At 33.1% G+C, this 20,542-nt stretch overlaps 2 protein-coding genes across 4 annotated transcripts in view; both read left to right on the top strand.

Annotated features, from left to right (window-relative positions):
• LOC143238383 (FMRFamide receptor-like) overlaps positions 1-3,208 on the top strand; it is a 32,598-nt gene extending 29,390 nt beyond the window's left edge. The window contains 4 exon segments of the mRNA XM_076478540.1: positions 1,355-1,967; positions 1,970-2,153; positions 2,156-2,467; positions 2,470-3,208. Coding sequence (XP_076334655.1) covers positions 1,437-1,967; positions 1,970-2,153; positions 2,156-2,467; positions 2,470-2,972 — 1,530 coding nt within the window. The 5' untranslated portion in view covers positions 1,355-1,436 and the 3' untranslated portion in view covers positions 2,973-3,208.
• Positions 3,209-13,935: 10,727 nt separating this feature from the next.
• LOC143236742 (myotubularin-related protein 9) overlaps positions 13,936-20,542 on the top strand; it is a 31,824-nt gene continuing 25,217 nt past the window's right edge. For 2 of the 3 annotated variants that reach the window (XM_076475215.1, XM_076475214.1), the window contains exons 1-4: positions 13,936-14,091; positions 15,061-15,221; positions 15,620-15,779; positions 19,148-19,299. In XM_076475215.1, coding sequence (XP_076331330.1) covers positions 15,075-15,221; positions 15,620-15,779; positions 19,148-19,299 — 459 coding nt within the window. In that variant the 5' untranslated portion in view covers positions 13,936-14,091; positions 15,061-15,074. The remainder of the gene's footprint in view (positions 14,092-15,060; positions 15,222-15,619; positions 15,780-19,147; positions 19,300-20,542) is intronic. The other variant, XM_076475217.1, reaches the window with a different exon arrangement.

The following is a 20,542-nucleotide window of genomic DNA, read 5'->3' as shown; positions in this document are numbered from 1 at the left end:
CAACAGAGGTTAATTTGAAAACAGAATGTGTGACGTAAATATTCAGTCATTAAACAGTTGGTTCCCTGTATAATATTGAATAACGAATTCAACGAAATATCATACCGTTATTGATATACCAAAATATATTTACCTAATTGTATGGTCAAGTAAAACGGACTCAACACCCCGTGAAAACAGATAAATGTTTTGTTGCCTGTATAAGATAGAATGATTAGGTTTAAACATGTTATTATGGTAAGTTTAAAATGTTGTTATGGGTAAGCTAATTAAGTTTAAACATGTTAGTATGGTAAGCTAATTAAGTTAAAAGATGTTAGTACGGTAAATTTAAAATGTTAGTATGGTAAACTAATTAAATTTAAACACGTTAGTATGGTAAATTTAAACATGTTAGTATAGTAAGCTAATTAAGTTTAAACATGTTAGTATGGTAAGTTAATTAAGTTAAAACATGTTAGTACGGTAAATTTAAAATGTTAGTATGGTAAGCTAATTAAGTTTAAACATGATAGTATGGTAAATTAAACACGTTAATACGGTAAGCTAATTAGGTTTAAACATGTTAGTATGGTAAATTTAAACATGATAGTATGATAAATTTAAACACGTTAATACGGTAAGCTAATTAAGTTTAAACATGTTAGTATGGTAAGTTAATCAAGTTTAAACATGTTAATCAACAGCACATAACCCTAAAGGTAGTATTGTCTGATAGATTACTAGTGGTTCACTGTAAATTACGGCTCCAAAGTGCTAAGAACACTGTGACTGGTCTCGAACCGTGGTTTTCAGATATGTAACTACGACTACCTGTAGTAAACTTAACTTTAATGAATTTCTATTTCTCAATGAAATTAAACATTTGGAGCAGCACAAATACTAGCGAAGTAGTTTTTGATAGTTTTCTAGTCTATAAGACTTTTCTACTAGATCGAAATACAAAGAAATTAATTCACTATTAAAATACCGGGATGATAATGAAATTAAATTCTGTTTTAACGCCTCCAGTGTACGTCTACTCTGGTAAGTGTACGAATTTACAGCGATAAGATCTTGGGTTTGATTCTTCGTTATTTATACACATATATAGTAGATAATCCAGTAAAACGAGCATGCCAAAAAGGGACTTGACTTTTTTCTGCGGTTAGCTTTAGAGGCTATTACTTTTAAGAAATTCGAAAACGAAACTCAAATTGAAAGTATACGAAGCCTGATCTTATGTTTCTATGGTTTCAGAAACCATTTAAATTTTGGGTCCAGTGAGTACTTAAACATTTTTCTTTATTTTTTACTTTTTATTTCACTCTTATTATTTTTTTCTATTCTCATTTTCTTTTTATGATTTTTTTAGATGGCGCAGCAAGTCCTCAAAATACAAATGACGACTTTCTTGGATTAGCTTCCTGTTTTTAAAGGTTGTCTAATTCCTCAGGATGGCTGAACTCAACTCCTGGAACTGTAATACTACACTCAAGAACTCAGATTTCTTTTTAACATCAGCAAGTGACTGTCATTTTCTTTTGCGACCAAATATTGAAAACGTAACTATACCTAAGATGGCGGATCCTAGTCTTGTGTATGTACGGTTTCGGGACCTCAGTCGGTTTTGGATTCAGCGAGTGTTTGTGCCAATTATCTCTTTTATTGGTATCGTAGGAAACCTACTGACCATTGTCATTATGACCCGACGGCAAATGCGTTCCTCAACTAACAACTATCTAGCTGCGTTGGCTGTTTTTGACATGCTGTACTTGTTCTGTATATTCATTCTGTCCATTGCTCACTACCCTGGCCTTACCGATCCCCACTACATCAATTATTGGCGACTATGGCCGTTTGCTTTGCTGCTGACCGACGCTTGTAGCAACACTTCAGTGTGGTTAACTGTAACATTCACGGTCGAGAGATACTTCGCAGTATGTCATCCAATCAAAAGGAGGGTATACTGCACCGTGTCACGATGCCCAAAAAAGTGGTTATTATTGTGGCTCTCATTTGCTGCTGCTTGACCCTTCCAACACCGTTTGAATGGACTATCATAGAAGTTTCTGATCCTCTTACCAATAAGACCTCGGTACAGCCAACTTTCTCTGAATTTGGAATGAATGTGCTTTATAAAAACATATACTACTGGCTCTGTGTATTTGTATTCGTTTTATACCTCTGATTCTTCTGACTATTTTCAACTCCTTCTTGGTCAGATCTGTACACGCCTCCAGTATAAAGCGTAACACGATGACCAGACGTCGAAACAACAGAGACTCTACTCATCAGGAAAGTAAGATAACCATTATGCTGATTGCTGTTGTCGTACTGTTCATGGTCTGCCAGATACCCACAGCTGTCCTCTTGGTCTACACCAATTTTCATCCCCAAAACGCTATCACTCGTGGACTAGGAAACATATTCAACTTCCTGATGGCCATCAATTCCGCTGGAAATTTTGTTCTCTACTGTCTCTTCAGCCAAAATATCGGCGAACGTTTCTGCACATATTTTTCCCATGTTTCAAAACCAGGCTGGTCCGGTTACGTATGGACTTTCAGACTACCAGCTACAGCAACGTTGACGAAACCGCAAACATGCCCAGAAACATCAGTATGCGCATGTCTACTCATGTCACAAGCAGCATTAAAAGAGGAATAAACTCTAAAATTGGAAGTTACTGTGGTAAAAAACATTATCGGAGAAGACGAAGCAACCTTCAATATCAGACCTCAGAAAACCGCCATGATCCGACTGAACGTGTGAACGATTTGTCATACAAAAATCGTAGGAGAAACAATCAAGACAGTATGAAATTCTGTTCTTTTTTCCACCAAAGAAGATGGCATAATGTGTCTGAGAACAAGGAAATCACCCAAGAAGAACGCGGAGAGCAATATGTCCCCCTGAGAAATGGAAAATATACCATTTGCCTGACCAGAACAGATGGGATGCTAAGCCATTGTGTTCATTCTGTCGTTTGAAAAAAATCTCAGCTATGAAAGAAGAAAGACGTTAAGCACAACCAGTTTTAAGTTAAAAGAAGTCCTTTCTAAAGCTGCTACCAGTGATTATATTACCACGTTATAATTAAACATCTGAAGAACACTTTTAATGTTTTCTTAACCATGTTGCTAAAAATCTGTTTTCGAAGATTGTTGTTTCTTAAAAGCCCTGATGAAACACGATGGAGCCAACAAAATGAACCATTTTAACTCAATTCTGTGTCAATTATTTGGTAAAAATAATTCCAAGTCCAGTTTACATAATTAAAAGTAATTCGTTTATTTATTCAGATTAGACTGCTTTCACTTTGACACAAGATTAGGCCTAAGTTTAAAAACAAACTTTCAATATAAACTGTGATACTAATGTTGACTACTCTTAGTTTACAAATAGACGTACATAATGTCTTTGCCAATAAACGTGATAATTCTCACTGCGAACACTTAACTGAATTATTCAACCATTTACTTGTTAACTCAATACTTCACTAGAACTCGTATTGATATTATTTTCTTATTTCTGCATTCTTCACGAAACTTACATATGATAACTTCATTAGCTCCATCCAGTAAATATCGAAATGAAAACATTTCAATACTGCCTCTTCTTAGATTGTGAAGTCTAAAAAGCATTACTAATATAAAAATAAAACAGTATACTAATCTCTTCATCCACTGAATCTTTTTAGTAAGTTATGTTGGTCTTTTGATCTTTATTGTCCCTATGTTGGTAACCAACAGAAATGTTGCCAGGTGCTCAAAAGATTCGGAGCTCTTCTCTATAAGTGCAGAACTTTTTGACGTTTCAGTGTGATATCGATTATGGTTTTCTATTCTGATCTTTCAAGACACCAACTGGGAATTTGAGGAACTATCAAGTAGACGCTTCTGGTGACCAAGCAAATTCTTTGATGGTTCTGTCCACGGCGATTCTATTGAATTTTTCTTAATAGAAATCCTCTCTCAAACATCACTGATGGTTTGCCTATATCTTTATGCACTTCTATTAACATCTCAAACTAGCAGTGAAAGATATTGATCCACGTTTTCTAACGTTAATCCACAAAATAGCCAACTGTTTACAAGTTCACAGTTGTATCTCTCTTCCTTAGATCTTCTAGTGGTATGGTCTCTACGTTACAAAGAGTTGGAGTGTCTATGAAACTTCTTTGAATCAGTCTTGTTTGTGGAAGTACTAGGTCTACTAGTCGTTATCCAAGTCCAAGTGTAGCCATTATTTCTCTCCACTAGCATCTTCCCATTCCTAACATAACAATCCTTCTTGTAGGCATGATAAATCTCGCATCTTCTGTTTGAACATCTGTCAGTTGAGTGTTGGTCCAACTTGGATCTTCGTCACTATTACCGATATTATGTCCAAGACAATGATAAAACTACACCCCTGAAGTTTCTAGAACCATCTTTTTATCTCGCCTTCTGGATTGTGAGAATTTATCAGACCCTTTAGTGCTACATAATCAACCAAGAATATAAATACTTGTCCATAAATATAATAATGGAAATGAGTTATGACTCAAACAATACTTGGTAGTTCATTTCAAGTTGTACAATACCTCTTATAGTAGACAGTCATACACTACTCTCCAAGTTATATCTGTCATAAAAATGCTCTCACTGTAAAACCACTGACTTATATATAAATGAAGTGGATTTTCAAGGGTTGAGTACACCTATAAAAAGGAGTTCTGGTTATTTCTTTCTTCAGTTTGTCGATTGGTTGTTTGTAATAATCAGTCAAAAACAATTAAGTAGTTTTCAAGTAATATGTGTAGAGAATGAACTATGCCAGAAAGTGATTTTTACAAAACAATGAGAGTCCCAAAAATTATTTTACCTCGAGCACAATATTGCCCAGTATTAAACAGATTCAACTTCAGATGGTTTTGTGGGCATTTCTTCTCTGTTGACTACGTGTCCCAAGAAATATTATTATTTTATTTCTTCAACTTTGTCATTACAACTTTTGAGTAGTTTAGTGATTTCATTCAGTTCTATCATCATATTTTTTATGTACTTGTGTAATCTCATTGTTGTAGTCCATCTGTACACTCCCAGTAACTTCAACGATCTTGTCTTTGTTTAGGTTTATATTTGTGTTTGACTCGACTTTAAATATCATGTTACTTTCTTTTAACTTGTAGTTTAAGTTCTTTTCTCTAGATATTCTTTCAATTTCCTAAATATTCCCTCTTCGTCTTCTTTTAATTTTGCATCATGTTCTTCTAATCGTATTTTTTCCTGTGTTGTTAGTAATCTCGAAGTTTAATATATAATTATGTTTCATTTTCATCAAAATAATCTCACTTCCGACACCAGAGTTATATTGTATTCTACATTTGAGTTGGTCATTTTGAATTACTTGGCATAAGAAATATTACGTCCAGTCTCGGTAACGATAACGAACTAATTTATTTCTTCAATAATATTTACTATAATAAACGTTCTTTTGCACAACGTATAGGCCTAAGTTCACAAAAACATTTCGATAGAACTGCGATACCAGTGTTGCCTATTCCTAATTTACAAATAAATTTACTTCCACAATTTCTTTTCTAATAATCCTTTAACTTTTACTGCTAATGTTCGACTGGATTACACATTCAGTAACTTATTAACTGATAGGATCTCGTAGTTATACTGTTTTTGTGTTTCTATATCGTACGCGAAATTTCTGGCTTGTCATGGGCAAGAGGTGAGGGCGCTCAACTCGCAATCTGCGTCGCGGGTTCGAATCTCCGTCTCACCAAACATACTCACCCTTTCAGCCATGGGAGCATTATAATGTTACGGTCAATCCCACTATTCGCTGGTAAAAGAGTAGCCCAAGAGTTGGCGGTGTGTGGTAATGACTAGCTGCCTTCCTCTAGTCTTGCACTGCAAAATTAGGGTGAGCTAGCGCAGATAGCTCTCGTGTAGCTATGCGCAAAATTCAAAAATAAACAAACAAGCGAAGTTTCCAGATAACTACATCATCGGCACTCTCTTTATAGCACACCTTCGAATTAAATCACTGAAAATATTGCTTTTAACGCCATACTAAATAGCAATGTATAATTAGTACGTACAATTTTCAGTTTTAGTAACACCAAGGTTGTTTTAACATCAGATATTTAAACAGAATGTCTGGATCACAATTAAACCTTCTTAGCACTGTTTACTTTCTAAGTATAGATGAGTGTGTCTTGATTGTACAAAAATAATTTTAAGACAAATTACTTACGATAAATAAAAGTTCAAACCATGACCAGCTGAGAAACTCATTGGTTCTTATTAGCCTGCTTTGATTAAGAAAAGATAATCTTAGGTAATGGAAGTTTGAAATGTTTAATATGATTCTTGATATCTTAATATACATTAAAGTGTTTTAACTGTGTGTTGCTCTTATCACTCAATAATTATGTCTGTAGAAAGACTATAAATATTAATATACATAAACATAGTTCAACACTAGCGCATGTTTTTAATCATAATTAGTGGAGTATTGTGATGTGTGTATGTGTTGACAGTAAATGGGTAAAATTGCCATTGTATCCGAGTAGATATATTTGTATGTATCGATAGTAAGTGGACAAAATGGCCATTATATTCTAGAGGACGGGCCCGGCATGGCCAAGCGTGTTAAGGCGTGCGACTCGTAATCTGAGGGTCGCGGGTTCACATCCCGGTCGCGCCAAACATGCTCGCCCTTTCAGCCGTGGGTGCGTTATAATGTTACGGTCAATCCCACTATTCGTTGGTAAAAGAGTAGCCCAAGAGTTGGCGGTGGGTGGTAATGACTAGCTGCCTTCCCTCTAGTCTTACACTGCTAAATTAGGGACGGCTAGCACAGATAGTTCTCGAGTAGCTTTGCGCGAAATTCTAAGTGAAAAAAAAGTTCCAAACAAAACAAACCTCAATCAGTACTAAAGGTTGTCAGACCAGCTGAACTCTAAGATTTGTTTGTTTGTTTGTTTTGGAATTTTGCGCATAGCTACACGAGAGCTATCTGCGCTAGCTCACCCTAATTTTGCAGTGCAAGACTAGAGGAAGGCAGCTAGTCATTACCACACACCGCCAACTCTTGGGCTACTCTTTTACGAACGAATAGTGGGATTGACCGTAACATTATAACGCCCTCACGGCTGGGAGGGCGAGCATGTTTGACGCGACTGGCGCGAACCCGCGACCCTCAGATTACGAAGCGCATGCCTTAACGCGCTAGGCCATGCCAGGCCCGAACTCTAAGCATAGTTAAAACTTTGCTGGACTTTTCGATGGTGAAGCTATCTGTTGTGCTAATTTAAAATATAATAATTAGTAATTCAATATATACATTTTCATGTACATGCTCACAATTAAAAATTAAGAGAAGTAAAAAACGTTTTTCCCTAAAAAAGTTAAATAGCTTATTTATTGACGGGAGCGCCATCTATTATGCTCTAAATGTATATATATATATATGTCAAAATTAAAAACTTAGATTTTTCTTTTCTACAAAAAACTTAAAAATATTAAATTCCTAATATTATTTGTTCTCTATAATTGTAGCAGACTGTGATTATAGCAATTGAGCTAAAAAGAAAATATAGAAATCAAAATATTTAAATTCCTTTCTTTTAATGAAGTAAACCAAGGTCTCTAACTTATTTACAAAGGTACGATCTAGTGTGCCGTTTTAAAGCATAGCCAAAGATTTAATAACACATATGAAGGTACTTTGATGTGGATTATGAAAGTCAAAAAACACTTTCGTTTGAAGCACACATAATGTTACTCGTTTTCCAAGTGTAGCCCAACAGTTTGAGGTATCTCTTGGCGTTAAAATATAATGGAATAAAAGTTTTAGTTTACCGTATTTTGATTATGAAATTAACAACGAGTTTTCAATACTCCTAGAGAAGAATAGAAAATGATTCTTCTTCGAATTGGAAGTATTTTCAACAGTCAGAATTATCTCAGGCAAACTGACTCTTGACGTATTGGAAACGTCAAGCATATTATATATTATGGTTAAACTACCTATAATTTATTTATGTAGCACTAATGTTCAATTTTGTATAATTGAGCCCTCGTGGCAGCTCGAACATTGTGTACTATCTCATAATGTTTATTGTACAATATCTTTCTTGTAAAGAAACGTAAACAATGAAGTGTTATCTATGATTGTTTATTATTGTTTGTGTGTGAATACCAAGTGTTAACTGTAACATCCTTATAAACGTATCTTTTGTGGATTTTTCATAGTTTCTAATCTAGCGTTTTTTATTCTGTGGCGATCGGATCATTCGTAGAAAGTTTATATAAGTGAAATTAAGAAACTAAAGTAAGAGCATAGTTTACAGATCATACTGTGATCAGCGAGGTTTAAAACAATTCAGGTAATTTGCGATAAAAAAAAGAGAGAAAAGAAACAGGAGGGAGGAAAACTATTTCAGTGTTGTTACACCTCTGATTTCATATCGACGTCCTCCATAAACAGTTATTTGTTAATATTAAAAACCAACGTTACTTCACAAATGATAACTTTCAGGTATTTAAAATGTCCAAGTACTACATAACTCCAAACTGACTACAAGAAAACAACTGAGGGAATTATTTAAGCTAAAGTTTTGATTTAATAACCTAGTATTACACGTTAAGTCGTAGTTCTTAACTTAAACCGAACATAACACGTTACATAGTTGTTCTTAAGTTAAACCTAACACGTTACGTAGTTCTTAAGTTAAACCTAACATAACACGTTACACAGTTGTTCTTAAGTTAAACGTAACATAACACCTTACACAGTTGTTCTTAAGTTAAACCTGACATAACACGTTACATAGTTGTTCTTAAGTTAATTCCAGTCAACATTATCTCTTTTTCTGATGTAATTCAAAATAAATGTTTATTAAAACTCGACACAACCGTGATGTCTGTTTGTTCCTGAGTTATCTTAAACAAACTGAAGAAAATGTTTAAGCCAATATTCTTCGCTGTAGAGGTTCAAGTTTTGCGTAGTGTTAACGAGTCGCACTATGAATCAGTGGGTCGGTGGTTTGAGTTCCGTTACCACACAGGAAATAATAATTAGTCGCGTTCTTCACACTGGTGTTGTTGACTAGCCATATTGTCTTTAGTTTATCAATCCAAGCAAGCTCAAGTAACTATAGAGTATCTTTTAGAGAAAACAAATTATTTCTAGACAGATATTGGGTAATCATTCAATACGTCAATGCTTTTCCAGTAGATGTCTTAAATTAGTTCGTTTAAAATAAGATGTCTAAAGATCTTTAATGTATATCCTCTTGAAGCTTTAATTTACTATTAACACCTCAATTTAATTTCTTCTGGTTCAGTTTTTTGAAAATTATTTATAAATTTATAAAAACAGTGACTTCACCTTCATATGTTGGTTTGAAATTATGTTAATCCAAAAAAGGTAACTATGAGATCTAGTGACCCATTAACATTCAAACTATTTGAAGACTTTTTCAAGTTATGTTCGTTGTGGTTGTATCTCATTTGTTTGATGTAAAAAATAAATGTCTGAATGTCATATGTTAATTCTATGCTTTCTGAATCAACAGAAACACACTTTACAAAACTTTAAATAAAAGAATCTCGAAAAGGAAAAAAAACCTAACATATAATTTATTATTCTATAAGTAATCTTATGTGCACTACGTTCTGTGGTATTCTGAAATTCCACACGTGCCTTTCAAATAATGTTTACACTATAGTAAGCAACTCGAAGGATTTATACAGTAAGCTGTACTCTGTCTGACTTACGAAACTCTAGGCACGTAGTATAAATACGTGTTAACTGCATAAACAACAACAGAATTATGTTTTCGTTAATTCTTTATTGTTTAAAAAATTTGTTGAAACATTTTTTTTCTCGTAGGCAAGGCTTTCTTTCATATCTCTTCGATGCTAACAAACTTTGAATAATTCGCCACAGACAAATACATAAGTGCTGAACTTGTTTCTTACGATATTATGATATCCATCCGCAATTTGATATAAAAATTGCAGTTGAGTTTTATTATATTTTTCTTTAAATGGATGTCATTAGAAAAAATAATTATTTTCCAGGATAACTGAAAAGTTTTTAATTTTACAGTCCGCCATGTTTTCGCTTTTATGTTTTGTTTATTTATTTTTTATTGTTAACCAGCTCTTGAATGAGTACAACAAGGATATAATATTTATTATATAAGGAATGTAATGGAGCACCAGACAAAAGCTAATAGTTCTGACGTAATAGCAAACTAAAATCTGACTAGTCCTGTCTCAACCAGCTGGACTCTATGTTCTTTAACTCCAAGGGAAATATTCTTTAACCTCAACAAACAAAGACCTGTCTTATAAAGATTATAGTATATACACAGCAAACGTTGTGGGAAACGGTAAAGAGAAGTCTGCATTGTAGTGAAATCCTAAAACAAAAACAAAACATACCGCGTTATTTTTTGGGAAAAAAATGAATAACTTATGTTTGGTGAAAGACTCTGAAACTATCAGCTTTAAAACAGAAGTAATAAAACATATATAACCAGTTGTTGGTTTTATGTTATATACAATTTGAAACCATGCTTTGATGTATTTCTACAACATATCCAAAGGTTTGCAATTCAGAGCACCGACTGTTTTTTTTTTTTTGTTGTTGTTCATTGGATAAATTATTCGTATTTCTTACCATAACTGAAACTGTTATTCGAAAAGGACGCAAAAACTTTCCGAATAACGTAAAACGTTGTGCAACTAAAATTACTTACAAAATAAGAACTCATGCACTTATAAATTAAATGATTAATACTTATGGCATTTTTATATAGTTTGTGAAACATAACTGTTCTAAAAATACTCTATATGTAATGTACCTAATGTAACAATAGAGAAGCTTAAAAGCAGTAGATCCCTTTGGGATAAATACAACTACCCTGTTTCAGAAGATAATCCAATAATTAATTAATAATACATTTTCATTACGAGAAAAGATAGTTTGTTCAAACACCAACGAAGTTGTTTACCTGTATTTATTAATAGTCCGGTTATCAGTTCCTACATATGTTAAGTCAGCACATGTATATTGCACTAAAGTACAGTGTGACGTAATTCATCTTTACATGGAAAGGTGTAAATTTTTTAAAGTGCCGTTTAATAGTAGTTAGAAAATGTTGCTTGAACGTGAAGGTGCTAAGACTAAATAGGCTTAGTCTTTTTAGAATTGAAATTTTATAAGCACTATTTCTCACGTCCTACAAGAAGAAATTCATTTGTTGTAGTTATAAAGCCGAAGTGTTGTTCTAACCTTCTAGCTAGCAAATTTAATTCATCTGAAAATAACAAATTGCAACAAGGGTTAGATCCTGTCTTTTATCTTAGAGAGGGAGTGAAACATAGCGGTGTTGTTAGCGTGCTGGACTATGAATATCAGAGTCTAGGGTCCACGTTTCGTTACTATATAAGAGTAACAGTCCAATCTGAGTACTCAATCTAACAGGAGTAGTTAAAGAGTTGGCGATGTGTGAAGATGGCTTGAAACTAGGAACTGTCGGCACAGTTAGCCCTTGAGTTTGTTTCCTTTAAAGCAAAGACACATGGGGCTATCAACTGTGTTCACCGGGGGAATCGTACCCTAGATTTTAGCGTCACAAGTCCGAACCTTACCGGTGTTCCACTTACTACATAACAAACGAGATTAAACAGGAAAATCCTCTACGTCAGAAGATGTAGGTTCAATCAAGAAGTCTTGATAGAAATGATATAAACCCTATAACCCGTCACAACAAAACGTTTTTATACAATATAGTTGTTGAAACTTACAACACATATTTAGTTTAACACCCATTCATTGATTGTAAGTTATTGTTTTTGATTATTTTAACACCTCTCGTTGACTGTATCAGTTATTGTTTTTAGTTATTTTAACATCCTTTTGCTGATTGTACTGGTTATTGTTTTTAATTATTTTAACACCATCTTGTTGACTGTACCAGTTATTGTTTTTAATTATTTTAACACCCTCTTGCTGACTGTACCAATTAACATTTTTAATTGTTTTAACACCCTCTTGTTGACTGTACCAGTTATCGTTTTTAGTTATTTGAACATCCTCTTGCTGATTGTACTAGTTATTGTTTTTAATTATTTTAACACCGTCTTGTTGACTGTACCAGTTATTGTTTTTAATTGTTTTAACACCCTCTTGTTGATTGTACCAGTTATTGTTTTAGTTATTTTCACACCCTCTTGTTGACTGTGCCAGTTATCGTTTTTAATTTTTTAACACGCATTCGTTGACTGTATCATTATCGTTTTTAATTATTTTAATATCTATTCATTGACTGTATCAGTTTTCGTTTTAAGAATCATTAAAAATTAAGAGTAACTCGATTCATTCAACTACGATCAATTAAACTAAGGGGTAAGCCGAAGATAAAGTCTCACTCCTGCCCCCCCCCCAGTAGGTTTAGGCATAACCAGAGGGTTAAGGCGCTTGACTCGTATCGATTCCCTGTCACACAAAACATGCTCGCTCTTTCAGTCGTGAGGGCATTATTAAGTGCTGTTAATCCCACTATTCGTTGATACAAGAGTAGCCCAAGAGTAGGCGGTGGGTGTATTAAATGTTAGTAAGTGTCGACATGTTTCTTTAGAATTTTCTAAATATGTTTGAACAGTGGTTTATATATTCACTTAATTTGTAGGCTTAAGAAGTTAATATTTGCTATAAAACCCAAAGATACATGATGGGGTATCTTTGCTTTGCCAACCACAGATATACTGCAACCTGGTTTTTACCACTATAAACCTTCATTCTTACTGCTGAGCTACCAGTATAACGTACTTGCTCAACATTATACACTAGTACAACGTAATAGTACAAATACAAATGAAACATTAATCAGGAAATGAAACAAAATAAATCAAAACAATCGAAATTATACACAAGTAAATAGATCTCTTGACGTGGAACAAAATGCGAAGTCAATTTTACTCTGTAAACATAAGTTAAACACCTCATAAATTAAATCCTTTACAAAAACTACACAAAGCAACCATTTAGATGAAACACGTGGGAATAAATAATATTATATAAACACGAAAACTAACTCATATACGAATCTAGTCCAAGAGTACATTTTTTTGTGTCTAATTTACATAATTCCCCATGTTGTATTAATACACAAACGTCTTGCAGTGACTCAGAAACACTAGTATAGTATATCCAAGAACACATTATTTTACAACGTAAAAGAACATTTAAAACAGAACCTTAGTCTGAGAACTCACAAAGCAAGGGTTACATAGTCCTTGCAGGTTTCTGTCAGTGTTCCCAGTACTAATTAACTACTTAATCGGTTTTAGATTGTACCTAAACAATATCAGCTGTCCCGTCTCTAGTAGGTTCGTGTGGTCTGCTCTGCAGAAAATTTGCTACAAGTCAGCTGAAAATATCAAGCAGTCATTGAAAACATATGACCAATGTTTTGCTACTAGATGTCGCTCACTAGCTTTGAAAAACAAGGGTCACAATGCTCTTACAGTTGTTGATTTCAATTCTAAACAACTTAACTTTTCGGACATTACTTATGGGATGGCCTGATATATGCATAAACGGCATGGGAAATAATAATAATAAACAATATATATACATACCATTCTATACTAGTTATGTAAGGGTGAAATTTACGATGTTTCGGTCCTCACATACGTACAGCATTGAAATTGGTTTCCTGTTATCCACATGTTGTGTTATAAATATATATAACACGCTAAAATGTGGACATGCAAAGGAAATATGCATTGTTCTGCTGTTTTATTATTATTTGACGGGAAATAATTTTTGTTTAAAGTTTCCAATGCGTTTGATGCTGTTAAAATGTCGCTGGTGTGGACTGTTTATTTTTGATCTTAAAACTTTGGTAACCGTAGTAGTTAACATTTTCGATCGACTGTCTACGAAACAAAATATCACTCCAAGGTTTGTACGTGAAACTGAAAGGCCCCAGTCGTTACTGCGTTTATTTATAAGTTTGTCAACTATATTTTTGTTTGGTAGGTGTCTCTGTAACTCTGTTAGCAGTATGTCAAGAGAGTAATTGAGCGAGTAAGTATAAGATTCCTTTTTTGCGATTGTTTTCAAGTTTTAGTAGTATATTTTAAAATAATAAATGTTAATAATTTTCTTTTTACAACTAATAATACACCCTGCGGTATATAAATTAATAACTAAGTTGTAAGGTTTAGCAAAAGAACGGGTTGGAAATTGTATCACTTAGCCCCTAGGAGGTCTTAATAATACCGTGTCATCAAAAAATTAAACATTAAAGGAGGTAACAACTATACAGTAAGAAATGTTTTATACTACAGTCGTTGTTGTCTGATTCCTACATTTTAGTTTTCATTTTGTCTACAGCTGCTCATATAATCAGCGGTAGAGTTGAGAAAGAATTACCAGAAATTAGATCTTGTAACATGCATATAAACATACTTTATCCATATTTATTATATTTCCATTAATGTAAAGTTATGGTAGTACACTTATCCATGGTAATGTGTTTAGTATAAGAAAAAAATTGCTTTTTTAGTTTTATTTTGTAGAGATCTAGTTAGCAAGACATGGTGTGGCAAACATATAAAAATAGATATACATAGTTTACCTGTAGGTTTCTGCTGGTTGAAAAAACCTAACAGTTTTGTTGGTAAGGGTAACCTCCCATATATCCTTACAAGTTTTCTTGGTGAACAGGGTAAGGATGTGTTATTATTCATCAGTTCTCAGGTGTCTAGGGATTTTGTATGTCAATTTGTTTCCATCTGGAATCCTAGAGGAGTATATATGAAGAGTAAAATAATTAAAATTAAATCCTTTTGGCTTCATTATCAAAGTGGGTAATTTAAAGTTGTAAATTTTGGTGTAAATGGTCAATCCGAATTTGTGTATGTCCCATAAGTAGACTTCTCAAAGTAATAGCTGCTGTAGAAAGTCAACATCTTTTCTTAACATTGTTTACAATTTCAGTTTCTGAATACAACATTGTAATGGGTTTTTAAAAGTATTCTATACCTTGTTTAGTATTATAAAGTGAGATGGAATTTGCGGAGCTCATCAAGACCCCAAAGTTGGACAGAGTGACTCTTCTTCGATCATTTCATCCTCCTGTGGAAGGAACTTTATGTATTACTGGACATCATGTGATTTTTTCATCTCGAAAAGACTCTACTGAAGAGCTCTGGGTGAGAAGCAACCCAGAAAAATTGTTGTTAATGAAGTTATTTCTTTCTTAGACAATTTAACATTTTTGTTCACTTGTTCACAAAAGATCTACCTGGAAATGTTGAAAGTTTACTAGTGTCAGGATATTAAAGTACAATAAAAACAACTAACTTTGTGACAGTTAACATGTTGGTTATTTTACAAAAAATGTAATTTAAAATTTTCCTCAAATAATTATATTTCATCATTAGAAAGAGAAAAACAAAAGTGAATTTCAGCATATCTGTCATTTTTCTCAAGTGTTAAACATTTTCTCTTGTTTGTAATCCTCATTCATTTGTTCTTTATTACAACTTTAAAGATTGCAGATATTTTTCATTAGTAAAAACCCGTCAGTTTATTTTATGTTTATAAACAGTTGCTTCATCGTATGGTCGACTCTGTTGAACGAAGGATCACCCCAACAAGTAGTAGCATCATTCTAAAGTGTAAAAGTTTTCGTGTAATCCACTTAGAGATACCAAATGTTGATGATTGTATAAATGTGGCAAATTCAGTGGAGTGGCTTTCAAGTATAGGTAGGCATTTAGACATGTTACTTACATTAGTTAGTATTCACTACCTAATATGTAGGTATTGGATGTGTAAATTGTGTTAGTTAGAAGTATTCACTACCTTATAGGTAGGTACTGTACAGGTAACTTCTGTTAGTTAGAAGTATTCACCGCCTTACAGGTAGGTACTGTACAGGTAACTTGTGTTAGTTAGAAGTATGCACTACCTTATAGGTAGATAATGGATGTGTAACGTGTTAGTTAGTAGGTATTATTTTATAAGGCAATGTACAGTTATGGTAGTAACTTGTGGTCCACAGTAGGTATTATTTTATAAGGCAGTGTACAGTTATGGTAGTAACTTGTGGTCCACAGTAGGTGTTATTTTATAAGGCAATGTACAGTTATGGTAGTAACTTGTGGTCCACAGTAGGTGTTATTTTATAAGGCAGTGAACAGTTATGGTGCTGGCTTGTGGTCTGTCATTGGTGTTATTTTATAAGTCAATGTCCAGTTTGTTAAAGTTACGATGGAATTTAGTTGTTGAACATTTTTAGACTTATGTGGCTAACTTGTCTGTTCATTGAAAAATATAATATTAAATAAACCTTTCCGTTACAATATTTTAGTATTTATAGTTAAAAGTACTTGTATCATTGTTTCCATTAAATATACCTCAGGAAGAAATGAGTGTGCTTTGTAGATATTACCTGTTTTATGTCCTGAACTTCAAGCAATGTATGTGTTATTTAGATGATTCTGTTTACTGGAATATTTAACTGCAAGGCTTGTACTGTTTTCATTATACCTTATTAGTTACAAACAATTTGTTAGTGTTTGTACAATAAGCTATGTATAGGCTGTTTTGTCCTTCTGAGCTGTCTATGCATGTCCACTCACCTTTAGGGAAAGTAAAGACTTAAACCCAGGAAATCTATATCTTTAATTTTAACTCTGCAAGGTGCTGGTCTTTACTACTGCTGACTACAACTTATTAAATCTTGTTAGAAAGTTAAGACTGTTTTAGCTAGAGGTTTATCTGTCTTCCCAAATTTGTTCTCAGGAAATATTACAAAGACACCAGAAGCCTTTATCTAATCATTCCACTGAGTCATCCTGTAAACTCAATAATTTTATCTCATAACCTTTGTTTCTTGAGAGTTCTAACTTTATTTCAGTAGTTTTTAACTGGATGTGACATCCTGTCATTTTGAACAATTGGTTAGTGTAATTCACTGGCCTTAACCTTACACAACACCCTTAAATTTTTGGAATTTTCTGCTTATTCCTGTTTTCTTATTAGTAAATTTATTATATATCATATCATGACAACTGAATGATGTTAGTGAAGCCTAGCTTTGAAAGTAATTGTTGTCAACACTCAAGTATGATTGGATAAAGCTAATTATAATTGCTGTACAGTGGTTTGAGCTATGAGTTGATTGGATGAAGATGATTATAATTAATGTACAGTGGTTTGAGCTGTGAGTTGATCGGATGAAGCTGATTATAATTGATGTACAGTGGTTTGAGCTGTGAGTTGATTGGATAAAGCAGATTATAATTGATGTACATTGTTTAAGCTGTGTGTTGATTGGATAAAGCAGTATATAATTTTTTCTAGGTTCTCTCTAGATATTCTTTTCATTCCAGAAAATGTTTTTGTATTAAACTCTACATCTTTTCAAAAACTACAAACATTCTCTGAAAACATACAAGATGTGAGCTTAGTTAAGTTTAACAAGTATGTTGTGTATAATGTTTGGTTGACCTACATCGTTGTGTATTGTTAAGCTTATATGAACAATTTTTTACAATTTATATATATCCTACAATACAATTGGAAGTTGGCTAATGCTGGTTTAATGGTAGATTATAAATTGTGTGGGTAATTATAGGACTAATATTCTTGTATCACTGGGAAAATGTTTTGAAGCTCTGATAAAAAATCTTTTCAAAGTCATTCAACAAAGTTTAAAATTACGTTGGATTGTCAGCATATGGGAAATGATTTTTTGATATTCTTTAAGGCAGTTACTATTTATTTAAATGAGGGTAATAGTGCATATTTGGTGTTTCTGGATTTTCAAAATCTTTCCAGATGCTTCCATGTAAAAGTGTTGTTACAAGTTTATCCTTGTGAGTATCGTGGGATAAATTGGATAAAGAAGTTGCATGTTGGAAGAGAGCATGGGGTTGTTATAAGAGAAGTTTGATCAAGCTGAATTTATATCACAAGTGGGGTATTCCAGACCTCAGTGTTAGGAATTTTTGCCCAGTTTGATAGTATTGATGCATCATATTTCTTTGTACAAGTTTAATAGTGAGAATGATAGGACTATGGGTCTCAAATGTCATATTTTACATGATAGGAGTCATCTTCAGTTAAGACAGTGTTATTTTCTAACAAGGTGGTTGTTCTCTGGAATGGGTTGCCTTCAGATATTTGGACATAGTTTAACAGAATGCTTGATAAAGACTGACTTTAAGTGTTGTTTCCATTTCAAAGATTAGTTTGCCCTGATATGGGCTGATGGTGTAAACACTCAACCTGCAGGCTGAGGGCAGGCTTAAATCCCATTCCCAAATATGATTGCCCTTACAATTAAAGGGGCATTATAGTAAGATTGTTGGTAAATCTTAGCCCAGTAGTTGGTAGTGGGTGGTATTGATTAGCTGCAGTCCCTCTTGTCTATCATTTCAAAATTAGAGATGACAAGTGACAAGAGAAAGTTTAGTGAATAGAACAACCTAAATGGACTGACAGGTGTATACATGTGTGTATGTATCTATATATATAGTTCTTCTATGCTGAAACACTTTTTTTCAGAGGTTTGTTATGAATTTAGGTTTAAATATATTATTACTACTTCAGAATTAGGTCATTAATAGTTCACTTTTTTCTTTAGTTGGTTTTCATTTATGAATGTTTTTCTTTAGCGTAATGTCTAAAATAACAGAAGTACAATTTTTATCTGTACGATTCACAGTGGTTCTAGCTTACATAGAAATCTGAGAAACTAATTTACCAGTAGGATCAGCTTCTTTCAGGGTTAAGAATAAAGTGATATTTTAGTGTCAGGTTTAGTTATGTTCAAAGTATTGTAATATTTTATTGTATGTGTATATTTTTAATTTTTATTCTATTTGTACCTCTGTGAAGGTAATTTTTTTCACTGTGAGCTTAGTGTATGTAAAGTATAGTAAATCATCTAAGTTAAGTGAACCTTGTGAGATTGTATGTTTAATTTAATAATAGCTTTGGGATATTTGAAGTTTTTGTAGACAAATAATAGTAGATGCAGTATAACATTTATTGTGGGGTGTCTTTTAAGCTCTTAGTACTTTCTATATTTAATGAGTATATTTATTGATTGTTTGAAATGTTCCAGAGGACTTGACACTACTTTATCCATTTTTTCATCGTGCCATGTTTGACCTAATGGAAGATGGATGGACAGCATTCTTACCTGAAATGGAGTTTTCGAAGATCAAAAGCCATAGCGATGAATGGAGGATCAGCTATGTTAATAGAGATCATTCCGTGAGTTCAATAAGTGAGAGTTTTTCTGAATTAATGAGTCTTAACACATCTAAAAACGAAATTGTATAAAGTTTACCATAATTGGAATTACTAAAAAAAAAAAAAGAATAAATGTTACATGAAGAATGGTGGATTATACTAGTTTACCCTAAATATTAACTCTTTTTTTTTTTGGGGTTAACTTGTATGGTTGGCAAACATTTGATGTTCATTTGTTTATGCTGTTGTAGATTATTTTTGTTGTAGAAAAATATTTCATTATTAAATAATTGAAATGTATGTTTGATCAGTTAGGAAATGAGTAACAAGGAAAATTTTGTACATGAATAATTTTTTTGTATATGAACTAGACGTAGACCACTGTTAGTACTTTCTTTCTTGGGTCTGTAAAGATGGTTGCATCAAAGGTGTCAGATATAAACCAGCATTAAACAAGGTTTAATATGAATAATCATTTTCTCATAATTCAGAAAATCATAATTTTTATTTTGATGAATGCTTATTAGTGAAAGAAGTGAATTACAAAATGGAGAACTGGTAAGATAAAATTTATCTGTAGATAGAGTTGGTGGACTTCATTAAAATACATTAGTTTCAGGGTAATGGAGTTGTATAAAATTGGTAACTTTTCATTTTGTTTAGAGAGTATAGAAAAAAAAGAGTTTTATGTACCCAAGTAAGATAATCATGGGATGTTTGACCACTAACTACAAGAGAATTTCTTGTAGGTTATAATTATATTTGAATATTTACAGTATTTCTGAAAAGAAAAAGGAATGTACTGTTGTAAGAAGAATACAAGCTGGAAATTTCTTATTTACTATATAACAATAAAAATTGGGTTTGAAACTCATGATGTGCATGGCACAGATATTGTATGTCGTAACTTTGTGCTTCTTCATTGAGAGAAGTTAGAATTGACAGGTATTGGTAATGGACTGTGTCTCTTGAAAAGTGTTGGTGGCTCCATCCACTTTTTGTCAACGTGATGAAGATATGTGCTAGCATGTCAGACTGTTATCCGAAACTTCCTAGACAAATTCAGCCCATTAGTAACATCTCTTAAACTTTGTGTTGGACATGAAAAAACAAAGAAATGAAACCATGTCACTAAACCCACAGATGTAAGTGTTGAAATCAGACAAATACAGCCCATTAGTAACATCTTTTAAACTTTGTGTTGGACATGAAAAAAACAGAGAAATAAAACCATGTCACTAAACCCACAGATGTAAGTGTTGAA

This window comes from Tachypleus tridentatus, chromosome 13 (assembly GCF_004210375.1).
Source record: "Tachypleus tridentatus isolate NWPU-2018 chromosome 13, ASM421037v1, whole genome shotgun sequence".
In the NCBI taxonomy this organism is placed as follows: domain Eukaryota; kingdom Metazoa; phylum Arthropoda; class Merostomata; order Xiphosura; family Limulidae; genus Tachypleus; species Tachypleus tridentatus.
The sequence above is the reverse complement of the archived record's forward strand: the minus strand, read 5'-3'. Positions and strand labels throughout refer to the sequence as shown.